At 37.2% G+C, this 19912-nt stretch overlaps 1 protein-coding gene across 1 annotated transcript; it reads left to right on the plus strand.

The window, feature by feature from the left end:
• The first annotated feature begins 386 nt into the window (after window positions 1-386).
• LOC140508367 (2-oxoisovalerate dehydrogenase subunit beta, mitochondrial) lies at window positions 387-1837 on the plus strand. Its single transcript, XM_072616215.1, has one exon. It carries the CDS (start codon window positions 425-427, stop codon window positions 1391-1393), a length of 969 nt encoding a protein of 322 aa, XP_072472316.1. The 5' UTR covers window positions 387-424; the 3' UTR covers window positions 1394-1837.
• The last annotated feature ends 18075 nt before the right edge of the window (window positions 1838-19912 follow it).

Consider the following 19912-nt stretch of genomic DNA (forward strand, 5'->3'; position numbering starts at 1 on the left):
TTCTCTGTCTCTCCCCTTCCCTCCCTTTGTTTCTCTTCTCTCTCTCTGCCTCTCTCTTTCTCTCCCCTTCTACTCTCCATCCTCTTCCTCTCCCCCGACCCTCTCCTTTTTTCCCCTCTTTACCCGTCCTTTCCCTTCCCTATTTCATAGGCTCGTAAATATCCAGTCTATCTACCCCCTCATTTTACAGATGAGGAAGCTCATCTTCATCATAGAAGTGCAAACATTTTGCACAAGATCATCCAGATAAGAAGGAACACAAAGTATGATCCAATAATTAGGAAGACTAATTAAGACTCTTCTAAGGTAGAGTCTACTGAGGTGGTATAATAGCCACATTATAGGTTAAAGAAGAAAATAATTGTTCAGAAGAAGCTATTGATAACACTGATTGCATTTTCTAAAGGACAGATAAACCCAGAAAATGAATCTTTTCCAGTCTATAACAAGTGCCTTGGACAATTCGTTGGCCAAAGATCCTACCGCAGTAATTTTTGGTGAAGATGTTGCTTTTGGAGGAGTCTTCAGATGTACTGTTGGCTTACGAGACAAATATGGTAAAGACAGAGTTTTTAATACTCCATTGTGTGAACAAGGAATTGTTGGATTTGGTAGTGGAACTGCAGTTAATGGAGCTACTGCCATTGCAGAAATTCAGTTTGCAGATTATATCTTCCCTGCTTTTGATCAGATTGTTAACGACGCAGCAAAATATCGTTATCGTTCTGGAGATCTCTTTAATTGTGGAGGCCTTACAATAAGAGCCCCTTGGGGTTGTGTAGGCCATGGGGCACTTTATCATTCTCAGTGTCCTGAGGCCTTTTTTGCTCACTGTCCCGGAATAAAGATAGTTGTACCTAGAAGCCCTTTCCAGGCCAAGGGACTACTTTTGTCGTGCATAGAAGATAAAAATCCTTGTATATTTTTTGAACCTAAAATCCTTTACAGGGCAGCAGTGGAACAAGTGCCTGTGGAGCCATATTATATTCCATTATCCCAAGCTGAAGTGCTACAGGAAGGGAGTGATGTTACTTTAGTTGCTTGGGGGACTCAGGTTCATGTGATCAGAGAAGTAGCAAGCATGGCTCGAGAAAAATTGGGAGTTTCTTGTGAAGTAATTGACTTGAAGACTATTCTACCTTGGGATGCAGATACAGTTTGTAAGTCAGTGGCCAAAACTGGGCGACTCATGATCAGTCATGAGGATCCCTTGACAAGAGGCTTTGCATCGGAGATCAGTTCTACTGTTCAGGAAGAGTGTTTCTTGAATCTTGAGGCACCAATTTCAAGAGTGTGTGGATATGATACACCATTTCCTCATATCTTTGAAACATTCTACATCCCAGACAAATGGAAATGTTATGATGCCCTTCGAAAAATGATCAATTATTGATCAAATAGGCTTGAAGTAGAGGCAAAAGTATTTAATGGACTTTGATATTTACTCAAAATTGTCTCTTCACATGGACTTCGTATGAAACCATCTATCCTGGAAAATTGTCAAGACGGAGCTACAGCTCAGAATGTTCTCTGTTAGCAGATACAATAAGGATATTTCAAGTAGTGAATAGTTTAATATGGGCTTTATAAAATTTTCCACATACTAGAGATAAAAACACTATTAAGTTTATATAACCTTGCTTGGTTACATCTTTAAATGACTTCTTATGTAAATAGGGGATGTGGGACTGTACTCAATAAAGCTTTTTCAGATTGTCAGGTTTTTTCCTCATGGTGTTTCTACTAAAATCTGTAATTGTGAATTCCCAAAATTGTGAAGCATAAATTGGTTGTTGGTTAAGTCATAATAAAAATGAAATGGACAAAAAAAAAAAAAGAATATGCTTGAAAGATTTAAAGTTGTTTTTTTTTCCATGAACACCCATGAATAATTATGTCCTTAAGTAGAATGAAGTGAGGAGTTTGTGGATGAGGAAATGAGAGGGGACATAAACACATGAAGGAGCACAAGTCAGGCAGTTTATTGCTAAGAGACATACAAGTGTGGGGCTCCCTACCCCTTAAGTCCCATGGGAAGGAAAAATGATGGACAGGCTTTCAGGTGAGATGTAAACCCATACTGAGAGCACAAAGCTCTCTTTCCCTTTATATCTGATAGTAGAAGATTCACAAGGACTAAGGAAGAGGGGCACCAATTTTTTTTTATCAATTATTAATTATTATTATTAGTTTTCAACATTCACTTCGACAAGATTTTGAATTCCAAATTTTCTCCCCATCTCTTTCCTCCTTCACCTAAAGATGTTATGCATTCTGATTACCCCTTCCCCACTCTGCACTCACTTCTCTCAATCCCCCTACTTCTCTTATCCCCTTCCCCTTTTATTTTCCTGTAGGGCAAGATAGATTTCTACATCTCATTATCTGCACATCTTATTTCCCATTTGGATGCAAAAACAATTTTTAACACAGATTTTTCACGCTTTGAGTTCCAAATTCTCTCCCTTTCACCCTCCCCACCCATCCTTAATGAGGAGGCAAGCAATTCAATAGAAGTTATATGTGTTTAGTCAAGCAAAACAAGCAATCGTCATGTGGTGAAAGACTAACTTCATTTCCCTCCTTCGCACTCCCCCATTAATTCTATTATCTCCTTTTACCCAGTCCCTCCTCAAAAGTGTTCTTTCTGATTACACCCACCCTCCACCAGACTACTGGCCCTTTTAACATCTGCCCCTCCCCTTAATGACCTTCCTCCCTACTTTCCTATAGGGTTAGATAGATTTCCATACTGAACTGGCTGTGTGTGTTATTCCCTCCTTCAGACAAATCCAATGAGAGTAAGATTCTCTCATTCCCTCTCACTTCCTCCCTCTTGCCCTCCACTGAAGGCAAGAACCGAAGGCTTTTTTTGCTTCTTTTGTGTGATATAATTTATTCCATTCTACTTCTCCCTTTCTCCTTCTCTCAGCACATTCCTCACTCATCCCTTAATTTTCTTAATATCATCCCTTCATAGTCAACTTACTGTGTGGATATCTGTCTATCTATCTATCTATCTATCTATCTATCTATCTATCTATCTATCTATCTATCTATCTATATACTTAAAAATATATATACACACATATAGATAGTATGTACATATAGGTATGTATGAGCATATGTATATATGTATATTTATATGTGTATATAGATATAGGAACATATATATTTATGTGTCATATATATGTGTGTGAATGTATATGTGTACATGTTTGTGTATGTAAAAGTATGTGTGCATATAAATAATATATATGCATATATAAAAAATATAAATGAATGTGTATATGCACACACCTACATAAATGCATGACACATGCACATAGACACATGCATACATATACATACATACACAATATAAATATGTCTATATGTCTATATGTGTACATACATAAGTATATATGCATACATAAATATGTATGCATATATATATAGATATAGATATATACACATATTCCCTCCAACTACTCTAATACTGAGAAAGGTCTCATGAGTTACAAATATCATTTTTCCATATAGGAATGTTAACAGTTTTTAGATATCATCCTTGCATTTTCAACTGACCCTGTTCCCTGTACATATGTATGTATGCATGTGTCTGTCTGTTTGTCAGTCTGTCTATCTATTTCTTCCAAATACCCTAATACTGAGAAAGGTCACATGAGTTGCAAATATTATCTTTCCATGTGGGATTGTAAACAGTTCAGCCTTTTTATATATAAAATTTTTTATTTTCAGTTTTCAATATTCACTTTCACAAAATTTTGAATTTCAAATTTCCTCCCTGTCTTCCCTCTACTCGCACTCCAGGACAGTATGTTTTCTGATTTCCCTTTTGTCTAGTCTGCCCTTCCTTCTGTCAGCCCCCACCTTCAACTCTTTCCTTCTATTTTCCTATATGGTAAGAAAAATTTCTATATCCCATTGCTTATATATCTTGTTTCCTAGTTGCATGTAAAAACAACCTATAACATTCATTTTTAAATCTTTGAGTTCCACATTCTCCACTCCCCCCACACCACCATTGAGAAGGCAAGCAGTTTTATGAAGGTTATACAGGTGTGGTCATACAAAGCACATGCATAACAGTGATGTTGTGAACAACTAACTATATTTTCCTCTATTTTGTCCTGCTCTCCATTTATTCAATTCTCTTCTTTGACCTGTCCTTCTACCAAAGTGTTGTGTCACCCAGGTAATATTAACAGCATTGAGGATGATTATAAATATGCTGGCATAACTTTGAATCATATAGAAGGCAGAAGAAAAGCATTTATTCAGACATCAGAAATCCAAATCCCAACACCAGAAAACCAAATCTGTCATAGTAGTCAAGAAGTCAATGAACATTATTAGCACTGCTAATAAACAATTCTTTCTTGTCAATCTATTCTGATTTTGAATCTGCTGACTATTTACTTTTCTCTCTTGAGGAAATTTATCTTTTCCCCAGTTGGCTGAGTCACTTAATTGTGAAATCTTTTCCAACACCTCCAGAAGAGGGTGCCCCATTTCCTCAATTATTAGGGTCAAAGTCTGGTGCTTGTAGGTAGGAAGAGCCACTTTCACTATTATATTTCTATGGCACACTGCTAAGGGGGTATCATAGCATGCATCTTGGTTTATGATCATTATGACCATCTTCATTACCTGTTCCTTTAACTTTCTTATGCAATCCGTAAGTGAATACCAGGGTCTATCTCCGTTAGGCCACATAGAGTCAGCAGGATACTGTTTATTGCATCCTTCTACAGAAAAGTTAACAAATTAGTCATATTGTTACCTCTTTACAGATTGAAATCTCTAAAAGTTTTCTGTACAAAAGGATTCTAACATCTTTAAATTTCAATCAATACTTGCCATCTATAGATACTCCTAAAGCCTCTTCATTCATGATTCTTACCATCCAAGATATTAATGATTCTCCCATTCTTTGGGTATACCCACTCAAAATATCTGTGACCTCCTACTGTGTACAATCCTCAATTATTTCCCTAAACACTGTGTTACCTCTTTGATTCTCCTGTTTCTGCCTTAGTACTGGGTGCACTTTTGCCTGAGAAGTTTTCCTTCTAACATTGTTTCCTTTTCTTGCTCTGACATCCTTACATTTTTTCCCATGCCCCCTCTTGGAAGTCTTCACTGTGGCAACTAGGCTGGTTCTGTACAAAGGTTGCATGAACACTTCTTTTGTCATCCTGTAGCTTTTTCTGAGGTAAATAAACAGTCTCTTCTTCTACCTGAGATCCCCTTGGATTTTTCTTTTAAAGGAGAGCCTAAACACTGAGAAATCCCATACAAACTAGCTAACTATTTTTCCATCTTAATTTTTTCCCTTCAGCAACTCTCTTCTGCTTTTACAGATAATACAGTAACACTAGAGTCACACAGGACAAGATAGTGGAGTGATCAGTAATTGCCATCTCTCTCCCCTTGTTGATGTTGACGAGCCCAGAAAATATCTCCCCAGGAAAACCTTGAGACAGTGGGAGCAGCTGAAGGGGTAAATAGACTCTTAGTAGGTGAGGTAAGAAGGGGGCGAGTGTAGGATCAGAGTTGCCCCAGTCAGCCCCACCTCAACAAACTGGGAGAAAATTCTGAGTCCCAGGGGTTGAAGCCAGCACCTGCCAACACCAGGACCCAAGGTGTGCCTCGATACCCCAGGGGAATCAGGAAGACACTAGTACAGATGGGATCACCAACAGCTTAGCTTGCCTATACTCTAGTTCAGCAGAGGAGACCTCCTGTGGCCAGACCACATCTCCCCCAGAAATAACAAGCTTGCTGAAAGGTAACTCTGGGGAAACCCAAAAATGCCTCATCTGTTCTTTGCTTTCCAACACCAGCCAGCTCAGCACCAGGTGAGCTGCAGCATTTTAGATTCTATCTGAAAAAAACAGAGGCCACAACACACAAAGCCTCAAGTTTCAGGCACAAGAACTGTGGGATAGAGCCCCCTGTGCCTCAGACATGTTTAAAATCCAGGAAAAGGGTGATTATCATGAGTAAGAAGTTAAGCCAAAAAGAAAAGACCATAGAATCATTCTATGGGGACAGGGACCAAAACACATATACTCAAGCGATCAGCATTGAGATGGTACTCCCATCTGAAAATTCAGGAGGGAATATGAACTCGTCTGAAGCACAAAGGGCCTTCTTGGAAGAGCTCAGGAAGGATTTTAAAAATCAAATTAGAGAAACAGAAAAAAAACTGACCAATCACTTTAAAAATATGAAAAAAGCAATCACAGAAGAATTTAAAAGGACAATCAGATAGTACAGTAACCTGTTAGTACAATCCAGCCTCTTTACCTACCCTTGTCAGCTCTTTCCCTGGTTTTATTGGTATCCCTTGCAAACACCTTTCCTAATTTCTGGGATCCCCCTCTTGTAACCTCAATTCCCTGTTTTCACAGGTTTTAGTGCTTTTAGCCAATTCCCTTGCTAGGGAGGAATAAGATAAATCCTGCCATCCTGGGATATCCATTTCTTCCCCTAAATAGTTTTTGCCTCCAAACAGACATTTTATACACTGTGATCCTGTTTGTGAGGCCAAATGTATCACCCAGGCAATATTTACAGAACTGAGGGAAGCTATGAATATACTGGTACAGTTCTGAATCACAAAGCATAAAAGACTCTACATATAGAAGGCAGAAGAAAAACATTTATTTATTTCTGGTCCTAAGAGTCAAGATGGCAGAGTGATTGGTAATTGTTATCTTCCTCTCACTGTTGACCTTGACAAACCAAGAGAATATCTCCCTGGGAAAACACTGGAACAGTTGGAGCAGCAGAAAGGGTAAACAGACTCTCAGCCCATTAGGCTAGAAAGAACGCTAAGGAGGGTTCCCTTGCTGTGGTCAAAGGTGACCAGTGAAGGATCAGAGCTATCCAAGACAACTCCACCTCAACAAACTGGGAGAAGATCCTGAACCCCAGAGAGGTGAAGCCAGCAACTACAAATACCAGAACCCCAGGCATGCCTCAGCATCCCATGGGAATCAGGAAGACACTAACAAAGACAACTGAGCTTGCTATCCTCTAGCTCATCAGACGAGCCTCCTACTTCCAGACCAGCTCTCCCCTACATTTAATGAGGTAGTTCCAGGGTAACTTCATGGAAAACCTAAAAAGACCTCACCTGACCTTTGCTTTGAAACACCAGCCAGCTCAGGGAAGCTGCAGCATTTTAGTTTCTAGTTGAAAGAACCAGAGGCCACAAAACACAAAGTCTCAAGTTTTAGGCACAAGAACTGTGGGACAAAGCTTCCTGCGCCACAAATGCGTAGATCCACTTTAAAATCCAGGGAAAGGGCTATTATCATGAGTAAGAAGCAAAGCAGAAAAGAAAAGACCATAGAATCTTTCTGTGGGGACAAGGACCAAAACACAAATACCAAAGCGATCATCACTGAGACTGTACTCCCATCTGAAACTTCAGAAAGGAATATGAACTGGTCTGAAGCACAAAGAGCTTTGTTGGAAGAGCTCTGGAGGGATTTTAAAACCCAAATTAGAGAAGTAGAAGAAAGATAGGCCAATGATTTTATAAATACAAAAAAAGAATTCACTGAAGAGAACACATCCTTAAAAAGAAAAATTGGACAAATGGAAAAGGAAGTACAAAACCTAACTGGAGAAAATAACTCCTTAAAAAGAACAATTGGGCAGATGGAAAAGGGATGCAAAAGTTAACTGAAGAAAACAATTTCATAAAAAGTAGAATCAGGCAAGTAGAAGCTAATGAATCTATGAGACAACAAGAATCAGTCAAAGGTGATCTAAAGAGTGAAAAGATAGAAGAAAATGTAAAGAATCTCATTAGAAAAACAACTGACCTGGAAAATAGATTCAGAAGAGAAAATCTAAGGACTGTTGGTCTACCAGAAAGTCATGATGAAAAAAAGAGCCTGGACAATATCATCCAAGAAATTATCAAAGAAAATTGCCCAGAAGTCACACACCCAGAATGCAAAATAGTCACTGAAATAACCCACAGTTCACCTCCTGAAAGGGAGCCAAACTAAAAATACCAAGGAATATCATTGACAAATTCCAGAACTATTAACAGAAGGAAAAAAATACTGCAGGCAGCCAGAAAGAAACAATTGAAATATCGTTCAGCTGCAGTCAGGATCACATAGGACCTTGCAGCTTCAACAAAAGATCAAAGGAATTGGAATAAGGTATTCCATAAGGCAAAGGAGCTGGGACTACAACCAAGTATTAATTACTCAGCAAAATTGAGAATAATATTTCAGGCAAGGAGATGGACATTCAATGAAATAAGAGATTTCCAGACCTTCCTGATGAAAAGGTAAGAACTCAATAGAAAATTTGATCTTCAAACGTAAGTCTCAAGAGAGACATAAAAAGGTAAACAGGGGGAAAAAACTAGTTACACGATATAGGCAAACTGTTTACATTCTTGTAAAGGAAGATGATACTTGTTAATCTTATGAAATGTGAAAGAGATATACACAGACAGAGGAAGTGGGTATAAATTATATGATGTGATGATAACAAATGTGATTTAAGGGTGTGAGGGGATTGCAATGGGAGATATGAAAAAGAGGAGGTAGAAAAAAATAAATTCCATCACAGGAAGAGGCACAAAAATATACCGCAGCAGAAGGAAAGAGGGGAGGGAGATGAGCATTTTTTGGAAGGTACTCTCATCTGATTGGAATCAAGGAGGGTCCAACAAACTCAGTTAAGCATAGAAAGAGAATTAGTTCTACAGGCAGTAGGAGGGGAGAGGGAAAGGAAAGGGAGGGGAGGCTAAAAGGGAAGGAAGAAGCAGTAAGGGAAAAGGGGATTAAAAGGAAGGGGGGCTGAAAGAAGGGAGGGAAGACTGAGGGAAGTGGTGGTCTAAAATTAAAACTCTGTGGTGGAAGGAAGGGGGAAGGGAGAATTAAAAGCATAAACAAGAAGAAAGGGAATGAAGGGAAAGTAATCATAACTGTGAAGGTGAACAGGATGAACTCTCCTATCAAATAGAGACAGATAGCAGAATGGATTAAAAACCATAATCTAACAATATGTTGTTTAGAAGAAATACATTTGAGATGGGGAGGATACACACAGGGTAAGGGTAAAAGGTTGGAGAAGAACATACTGTGCTTCAGTTTATGTAAGAAAAGCAGGGGTAGCAATCCTAATCTCAGACAAAGTAAAAAGAGACATAGATCTAATCAAAAGAGATCAGGAAGGAAACAATATCCTTCTAAAAGGCACCATAGACAAGAAGCAATTTCATTACTTAAACATATATGCCCCAAGTTACATAGCATCCAAATTCTTAAGGAGAAGTTAAGGGAGTTACAGGAGGAAGTAGACAGCAAAATTATACTACTAGGGGACCTCAACCTCCTCCTCTCTGAACTTGATAAATGTAACCTCAGAATAAAAAAGAAATAAGTTAAGGAGGTGAATAGAACTCTGTATAAGTTAGATGATAGATCTCTGGAGAAAAATGAATGGGAAAAGCAAGGAATATACCTTTTTCTAAGTGGTATATCGCACATATACAAAAATTGACCCTGTACTAGGCCATAAAAACCTCACAGACCAGTGCAGAAAGGCAGAGATAGTCAATGCATCCTTCTGAGATCATAATGCAATAAAACTTATATGTAATCAAAGGCCATGAAAACATAAAGCAAAACTAATATGAAACTAAACAATCTAATCCTAAAGAATGAGTAAGTTAAATAATAAATTATGGAAACTATCAACAACTTCATTGAAGAGAATGACAATAATGAGACAACCTACCAAATGTTGTGGGATACTACAAAAACAGTGCTCAGGGAAGTTTTACATCTCTGAGTGCCTACATGAATAAAATAGAGAAAGAGTAGATCGATTAATTGGCCATGCAGCTGAGAAAGCTCAAAAAAGAACAAACAGATAATCCCCAAGTAGATACCATATTAGAAATACTGAAAACTAAAGAAGAGATCAATAAAATTGAAATTAAGAAAACTATTGAACTAATGAATAAAACTAGGAGATGGTTTTATGAAAAAAATCAATAAAATTAATAAAGCTTTGTTCAACTTGATTAAAAAGAAAAGAAAGAAGAAAGCCAAATTACCAATATCAAAAATGAAAAGGATGAACTCACCTCCAATGAGGAGGAAATTAAAAGAATAATAAGAAATTTCTTTGTTCAACTTTATGCCCATAAATTCGGCAATCTAAATTAGATGGATGATTATTTTAAAAGATATAAATTGCACAGAGTAAGAGAAGAGGAAGTTGGATACGTAAATAACCCCATCTCAGAGAAATAAATTGACTGAGCCGTCAATAAACTCCCTAGGAAAAAATCTCCAGGCCAGGTGGATTCACAAGTGAATGATATAATTCATTCATGAGAAACATTTAAAGAATAGTTAATTCTAATACTATGTAGACTATTTGGGAAAATTGGGGAAGAAGGAGCCCTTCCAAATTCTTGTTGTGATACAAATTTGGTTTTGATACCTAAACCATGAAGAGCGAAAACAGAGAAAGAAAATTATAGACCAATTTCTCTATTGAATATAGTTGCAAAAATTTTAAGAAAGATCTTAGCAGCTTATCACGAGAATAATACATTATGATCATGTATGTTGGGGTTGGAAGCTCAATTCCGTGTGGACAGTCTCGGGCGGGTAAAGGTGGGAACTTCTAAATCTTAGAGCTCTCACGAGACCCCCCCAGGAAATGGCTGGGAATCGAGGTGAACCGAGCTATCTCGTGTATTTCCGCCTCTTCCCGTGAGAAACGTGATGGGAAAGAGATCTCCCCGCCCTCGAGATTGTCCCGGATCTGGGCACATTATTGTTATCTAACAGCACGGTATTTAGATGCAAACTATGCGACTGGAGAGTTAAGTAGGATCAGGGAAGCCTGAAAGCTCTCTTAGCACGTGAGGAGCCAAAGAGGACACAAGGCTCCGCTTTTCCTCTTCTCCTTCTCTCCCCTCCCCCTCTCTCCCTGCTTGTACTTCTACTTCCAATCTCTTATTGTAAGATCTTTGCCTCCTTGGGAGATTCTTCTATCCCTCCTAGGGAAGAATCCCCTGCACTTGTAACTAGACGCTGAAATAAAGCTCAACCCTTGTTCGACTCTGGAACGTCCTTTCTCTCATATGCGCACCCGGCGTGGCCAGCCGAAGACCTCGGGAGGTGAGGTAAGAAGACTCGGGTAGCCCACAGGCCTCTAGGTCTGGCACATGTAGGCTTTATACGGGGAATGCAAGGCTTTTGCAATAGAAAAACTATTAATATTATTGATCATATCAACAACAAAACTAAGGGAAAAAAAATGATTATCTGAATAGATGCAGAAAAAGCTTTTGACACAATACAACACCCATTCCTACTGAAAACACTGGAGAACATAGGATTAAATGGAACTTTCCATAAAATAAATAGTAGTGTCTACCTAAAACCTTTAGCAAGCATTATACGCAATGGGCATAAACTAGATGCATTTCCAATAAGATCTGGGGTGAAATAAGGACGTCCATTATCGCCACTATTGTTCAATACGATACTAGAAATATTAGCTGTAGCAATAAGACGAAAAGAAGAAATTGAAGGAATTAGAATAGGCAAAGAAGAAACTAAGTTATCACTCTTTGCAGATGGTATGATGATATATTTAGAGAATCCAAGAGAATCAAGTAAAAAGCTACCAGAAAAAATAAATAACTTTGGCTCTGTTTCAGGGTACAAAATAAACCCATACGAATCTTCTGCATTTCTTTTTATTACTAACAAAGCCCAACAGCAAGAGATAGAATGAGAAATTTCATTTAAAGCTAGGGTAGATACTATAAAATATTTGGGAGCCTATCTGCCAAAACAAATCCAGGGAATATATGAACACAATTACAAAATACTTTTCACACAAATAAAGTGAGATCTAAGTAAGTGGAAAAACATTAGTTGCTTGTGGGTGGGCTGAGCCAATATAATAAACATGAAAATTCTTCCTAAATTAATTTACTTATTCAGTGTCATATCAATCAAAGTATCAGATAATTATTTTGTACAGCTAGAAAAAATAATATCAGAATTCATGTGGAACAACACAAGGTCCAGAATATCAAAGGAAATAATGAAAAGAAATGCTAGAGAAGGTGGCTTAGCTCTACCATATCTCAAATTGTATTATAAAGCAGCAGTTATCAAAACCACTTGGTACTGGCTAACAATCAGAAGGGCAGGCCAGTGGAATATGTTAGTTACCCAAGACACAGTAGTCAATGAATATAGCAATCTGCTGCTTGATAAACCAAAGGACACCAGTTTCTGGGATAAGAACTCACTATTCGACAAAAATTGTTGGGAAAGCTGGATAACAACAAGGAAGAAACTAGGCATAGACCAAACCCTGACACCAAACAAAAGAATAAAGTTCAAATGGATACATGATCTAGGTATAAAAATTGATAATATAAACAAATTAGCCAGGAATAGTGTATCTATCAGATTTATGGAAAAGGGAAGAATTTTTGACTAAACAAGATATAGAAAACCTTATAAAGTGTAAAATGAATAATTTTGACAACATGAAAGTAGTGTCTGTGATAAAGGCATACTTCCCAAAATATTTAGAGAACTGAGTCAAATATACAAGAATACAAGTCATTCCCCAATCAAAGCTGTCTAAAATTATATGAAAAACTGCTTTAAATCACTATTAATTAGAGAGATGCAAATCAAAACAACTCTGAGATACCACATCACACCTAACAGATTGGCTAACATGACAAAACAGGATGGTGACAAATGTTGGAGAAGATGTGGGAGAGTTGGAACACTAATTCATTGTAGGTGGACTTGTGAGCTGATCCAACCATTTTGGAGAGCAATTTGGAACTATGCTCAAAGGGCTACAAAAATGTGCATACCTTGACCTAGCAACACTGCAACAACAACAGTGTGTGAGGACTTTTTCTGGTAGACTTAGAACTTCACTGCAATGCAAGGACTTAAAAAATTCCCAATGATCTCTTAAGGCAAAACACCTTCTCCATCCAGAGAAAGAACTATGGAATTCGATCACAGAATGTAACAGATCATTTTCTCTTGTATTACATTTTGGTTGTATTATGATTTCTCCCATTCATTTTAATTATTCTATGCAACATGACTAAGTTGAAAATATATTTAATAGGATTGTATGTATAGAATCTATATAAAATTTTATGTCATTTGAGGTAGGGAGGGGGGAGGGAGAGGGAAAAAAATCTAAGTTATATGGAAGTGATTGTAGAACACTGAAAACAATAAAATAATAAAAGAAAAACATTTATTCAAACACCAGAAAGCCAAATCCAAACACCAGGAAGCCAAATTTGTCAATGTAGCCAAGAAGTCAGTACACCTTAGCACTTCTGGGGACATTCCTCAGCCTTCTCTCCCCATCCCTGCCCCTCTTGGGGCCTTCCCACATGGAAACACTCATGAGCCTTGCTGTGTTTGCCAGCCTGCATCCTCTCTCTTTCACCCCAACCACTCTCACTAACTTCCTCCTGGTTCTGCTTCACCCTTCCTGTTCAGCAACCTCCTCCCACCACATGTGACTTAGCTGATTTAGCAGGTCACTTGGGCCTATTAATGAATGGAAAGATCTTACTATTTACATTGCCATTGCCAGTTTTTGCCTCCAATTTCCCCTTCCCCCAATCTAAAGTCCCTTCTATTATCCTCCCTCTCTTATCCCCTTCCTTCATGCTTTCCTGTAAGGTAAGATAAACTTCCATACCCAAGGGAGTGTCTAAGTTATTCTCTCCTGAAGACTAGTCCAAAGAAAGGAGACTCACTTATTCCCTTTGACCTTCCCCTTCTTCCCCTCCAAAAAAAGAGAGAAGCCTTTTCTTGTCTCTTTTATGTGAGATGATTTACTACATTCTACCTTTCCTTTTCTCTTTCTCCTAGTACATTCCTCTCAACCTTTAATTGTCCTTTTTGGATATCATCTTTCATATTCAGCTCACCTTGTGCATTCTCTCTCTCTCTCTGTATGTATATATATATATATATATATGCATAAACATATAAACACAGACAAATATATAATCCCTCCAACTAACCTAATATTGAGAAAGGTCTCAAGAGTAAAAAATATCATATTTCCCTGCAAGAATGTAAACAGTTCAACTTTGATAAGACCCTTATGGTATCTCTTTCCTGTTTACCTTTTCATACTTTTCTTGATTCCTGTACTTGAAAGTCTTAATTTTCTATTCAACTCTGGTCTTTTCAGCAAGAATGCTTAGAAGTCCTCTATTACATTAAAGTTCTATTTTTCCCCCCTGAAGTATTATACTCAGTTTTTCTGGGTAGGAAATTCTTGGTTTTAATCCTATCTCCTTTGATTTCTGGTATATAATATTCCAAGTCCTCTGTTCCCTTCGTGTAGAAGCTGCTAAGTCCAGTGTTATCATGATTGTGTTTCCACAGTACTTGAATTGTTTCTTTTTTCCTGCTTGTAGTATTTTCTCCTTGACCCGGGAATTCTGGAATTTGGTTACAATATTGCTAGGAGTTTTCCTTTTGGGATCTTTTTCAAAATCTTTCAATATCTATTTTCTAATTCTTTCAATATCTATTTTCCACTCTGGTTCTAGAACATCAGGGCAGTTTTCCTTGATAATCTCTTGAAAGATGATGTCTAGTATCTTTTTTTGATCATGGCTGTTGATGGAAGTTGAAATTTTAAATGATCTCTCCTGGGTCCATTTTCCATTTCACTTGTTTTTCCAATAACATACTTCACACTGTCTTCTATTTGTTTTTAATTCTTATGGTTTTGTTTTATAATTTCTTGATTTTTCATAGTCATTAGCTTCCATGCGTTATTTTCTTCAGTGAGGTTTTGGACTTCTTTTTCTGTTTGTCTTATCCAGCTCTTAAGGAATTCTTCTCCTTATTGATTTTTTCTACCTCTTTTGTCATTGGTGTCAATGTAATTTAAAGGTGCTATTTTCTTCAGAATTTTTTTGGATTTCATTTAACAAGCTGCTGACTTATTATCATGATTTTTTTTATACCAATCTCATTTCTCTTCCCAATTTTTCCTCTGCTTCTTTTACTTGTTTTTCAAAATCATTTTTGAGCTCTGCCACTGCTTGATTCTAATTCATAGCTTTCTTAGGACCTTTGGATACAGGAGTTTTGGCTTTGTTATCTCCTTCTGGCTGTATGTTTTGATCTTCCTTGTTATCAAAGATGTAAGAAAACACCTCTTCACTGAGAAGGTAAGAATCTATAGTTGGTTTCCTTTTCACCCATTTGCTAATTTTTCCAGCCAATTACTTGACTTTTCAAGTTTGTTAAGTGGACCGCTCCAGAAGCACCCTCCACTTCAGCAGTGGCTGCAGCTGCCCTAGGACTGAGGTGGGGGCCAGGGCTGAGGCTCTGGCTGGATTGGGAATGGAGCCAGATCATGATCCCCTCTCAGCCAGGTGAGAGACCTTTCCCACTAACTTTTGAAGCTGTCTTTAGCATTTGTGTGTTGAGAAGCCTGGAATCCACAGCAGTCACTAGCAATTCAGCCACTGAAAGAACACTCCCACTCAGTCCTCTCTGGCATGGCCTACATTAAACTGTTTTCTGCTCCCAGTCTAGTGCAAGAGATCCTTCCCATTGCCCTTCTAGATTGTCTTCGGGTGGAAATTTGCTTGAATTTCGTTTTCTGCCTTCTGATGTGCTAGAATTTGTTTAGAGCTATTTTTTACATATTTTTAGGAATTTGAGGGGAGAGCTGTAGCATACCCAGCTTCTACTCCACCATCTTGAGAAAAATCTAAACAGTTCAATTTTAGTAATTACCTTATGGCTTCTCCCTCCTATTTCCCTTCTCATGCTTCTCTTAATCTTGTATTTGAAAGTCACATTTTCTATTCAGTTCTGATCTTCACATCAAGAATAACTGAAAGACGTATTTCATTGACTCTCCATTTTTTCCCCTGAAGGATTATACTAATCTCTTAATGTAGAAGCTGATAGATCTTGTGTTATCCTGCTTGTATTTCTCCACACTTGAATTGCTTCTTTCTGGCTGTTTGCAATATTTTTCTCCTTGACCTATTAACTGTGGAATTTGGCTATAATATTCCTAAGAGTTTTCCTTTAAGATCTCTTTCTAGAGGCAATCAGGAAATTCTTTCCATTTCTATTTCATCCTCTGGTTCTAGAACATCAGGGCAGTTTTCTTTGATAATTCCTTGAAAGGTGATTTCTAGGGTCTTTTTTAAATCATGGCTTTCAGGTAGTCCAGTGTTTTTAAAATTATCTCTCCTGAATATATTTTCCAGGTCAGTGGTTTTTCCGATTAGATAATTCACATTGTCTTTCATTTATCCATTATTTAGTTCTGTTTTTATCATTTCTTAATTTCTCATAAAGTGCTTATTTCCATTTGCTCCATTCTAATTTTGAGGGAATTATTTTCTTCAGTGAGATTTTGGATCTCCTTTTCCATTTGGCTTTTTAAGGTATTTTTATCTTCATTGAATATTTTGGACTTCTTTTGTCATTTAGGTTAGGCTATTTTGAAGGTGCTATTTTCTTAAGTACTTTTGGGTCCCTTTTAGCAACCTGTTAAATTGATTTTCATGATTTTCTTGTATCACTCTAACATGATGTATCTTGTTGCTATTGTATTTTAGTGCCTCTGCACTAGAATATAGACACTCTGCTTTAGAATGTAGAAACATGAGATTATAGTTATTTGCATACCCTAAACAACTATGTAGCTGTGTACTTGGCCCTGTCCTCTGACCATTCATAATTGCGTGTTGATGGGTAAGATATAATCCTTGAAATTTCTCCAAATGGCAGGGGAATAATTAATCAATGACACACAAGTTTATGAAACCAAAATATAAATCTATTATATAGTTCAAATTAAAATCAGAAACTGATTAAAATCAGTTTTGTCTTGTAAAAAAAAGAAGCAGTTTTATTGTATCAGTTTTTTTCCTCAGAAGAAAGTAAGTTGTGAAATAACTTGCATTACCCAAAGTTAAGTCAATCTTTCTTAGGTTTTTTACTTAGTAGGGATAGAATAACTCTTTGTAGAAGAAGTGAATTGTCCTGAAATGAAGATATATTTTACTGCAAGACAGGAAATTTGATGTACATGATAAAATGCATACAATTTTGAAGTAACTACTAAATTTGTTTACTTATGCTACTCCAGAACTTTTTTTGCTAGATTGGATTACATTTTTTTTTTAGAATAAGAAAGGGGAATTTTATTTTTTTAAATTTATTTATTTTTCAGTTCTCAGCAGTCACTTCCACAAGAATTTGAATCCAAAATTTTCTCCCCATCCCTCCACACCTTCCCACCCCAGGACATTTATAGGTTGGGTTACAATTTATAGCTCTTAAACAAGTTCATTTGTATATTAATGTCATCTCCTCATAAAATAACGTGTTGTTAGACTTAGATCATTGCCACTCTGTACTCCTCCTAAAGAAGAAGTTGAATTGGAATTTATTAGAATTCTAAAGGAAAAAAAATTTAAAACATTTGCAGTTTGAAATAATTTTTTAAAATGAATTTTATTTACTTTCAGTGTTCCACAATCACTACCATACAACTTAGATTGTTATTTTTCCCTCCCTCCCACCCCTCCTCTCCCACTTGAGATGGCATACAATCCTATACAGGTTCTACACATACATTCCTATTAAATACACTTTCACTATAGTTATGCTGTGTAGAAGAATTAAAATGAATGGGAGAAATCATCTAACAAACCAAAATGCAATACACACACACACACACACACACACACACACACACACACACACACACACACATGCAAAATGATCTGCTACATTCTGAGATTGAATTCCATAGATCTTTTTCAGAATGTGGACAGCATTTTGCCTTAGAAGACCATTGGGAATTTTTTTTTAAAGTCCTTGCATTGCTATGAAGATCCAAGTCTACCAGAAAAAACTCACATACTGTGGTCATTACTGTGCACAGTTCTCCTGGCTCTGCTCTTTTTGCTCAGCATCTTATCATATAAGTCTGTCCAGGCCTCTCTGAAGTCTTCCTGTTCATCATTTCTTATAGCACAATAGTATTCCATTACGTTCATATACCATAATTTATTCATCCATTCCCCAATTGATGGGCATCTCCTTGAGTTCCAATTTTTGGTCACCACAAAGAGTGCTGCTATAAATATTTCTGTACATGTCAAACCCTTTCCCATTTTTATGATCTCTTGGGAATATAGTCCTAGAAGCAATATTGCTGGGTCAAAGAGTATGTATATTTTTGTGGCCCTTTGAGCATAGTTCCAAATTGCTCTCCAGAATGGTTAGATCAGCTCACAGCTACACCAACAATGTATTAGTGTTCCAATTCTCCCACATCCTCTCCAACACTTATCGTCTTCCTGTTCTGTCATGTTTGCCCATCTGGCAGGTGTGATGTGGTACCTCAGAGTTGTTTTGATTTACATATCTCTAATTAAAAGTGATTTAGAGCATTTTTTCATATGACTACAAGTATCCTTAATTTCTTCCTCTGAAAATTGCCTGTTCATATTCTTTGATCATTTTTCTATTGGGGAATGACTTGTATTTTTGTACATTTGACTCAGTTCTCTATATATCCTAGAGATGAGGCCTTTATCACCAACATTACCTGTAAAAATTCATTCCCAGTTTTCTACATCTCTCCGAATTTTGGTTGCATTGGGTTTGGTTGTGCAGAACCTTTTTATTTCAATGTAGTCAAAATTATCCATCTTTCACTTCATAATGCTTTCTATCTCCGCTTTAGTCAAAAATACTTCCCTTCTCTATAAATCTGATAAATACACTATTCTTTGCTCCACCAATTTGTCCATAGTATCAGTCTTCACACCTAGATCATATACCCATTTGGATTTTATTCCTGTGTATGGTGTCAGGCTTTGATCTATGCCTAGTTTCTGCCCCACTTTTATCCAGCTTTCCCAGCAATTTTTGTAGAACAGTGAGTTTTTATCCCAGAAGGAGGTGTCCCTGGGTTTATCGAACACCAGATTACTATATTCATTGTCTACTGTGTCCTGAGTACCTAGCATATTCCACTTGTCTACTCTTCTCTTTCTTAGCCAGTACCAAGTGGTTTTTTTACATCTCCTGTTACAATCCCTTTGCATGCTTAAATCACATTTTTATCATCACATCATTTATTCTGTACCCATTCCCTCTATCCATGTATATCCCTTTTATGCTTCATGATAGATGTACAGTTCTCAAGATTAATACATATTATCCTCCCTTATAGGGATGTAAAAAGTTTGCCCAAATTGAGTAACAAGTTTTTCTTTTTCCCTGTTTACTTTTTTATTCCTCTCTTGAGATCTGCATTTGAAGATCAAATTTTCTATTGAGTTCTAGCCTTTTTGTCAGGAAAGTCTGGAAATTCCTTATTTCATAGAATGTCCATCTCCTTGCCTGAAATGTTATGTTGAACTTTGCTGGGTAATTGATCCTTGGTTGTAGTCCCAGCTCCTTTGCCTTACAGAATATCAGATTCCAATTCCTTCAGTATTTTAATGTAAGAGCTGTCAGATCCTGTGTGATCCTGACTGTAGCATCTCAATATCTGAATGGTTTCTTACTGGCTGCGTATAGTACTTTCTCCTTCACTTGATAGTTCTGGAATTTGGCAACAATATTTCCTAGCATTTTTAGTTTGGGATTCCTTTCAGGAGGTGAATGGTGGATTCTGTCGGTGGCCACTTTGCCCTCTGGATCTAGCAGTTTTACTTGATGATTTCTTGAAAGATATTATCCAGACTCTTTTCATCATGGCTTTCTGGTAGTCCAATGATTCTTAAGTTTTCTCTCCTGAATCTATTTTCCAGGTCAGTTGCTTTTCT

This window comes from Notamacropus eugenii, chromosome 5, assembly GCF_028372415.1.
Source record: "Notamacropus eugenii isolate mMacEug1 chromosome 5, mMacEug1.pri_v2, whole genome shotgun sequence".
Taxonomy (NCBI): domain Eukaryota; kingdom Metazoa; phylum Chordata; class Mammalia; order Diprotodontia; family Macropodidae; genus Notamacropus; species Notamacropus eugenii.

Bases quoted from the DNA above. Each gene is read 5' to 3' on its own strand.
- LOC140508367 (XM_072616215.1), top strand. From the start codon at position 425: ATGAATCTTTTCCAGTCTATAACAAGTGCCTTGGACAATTCGTTGGCC.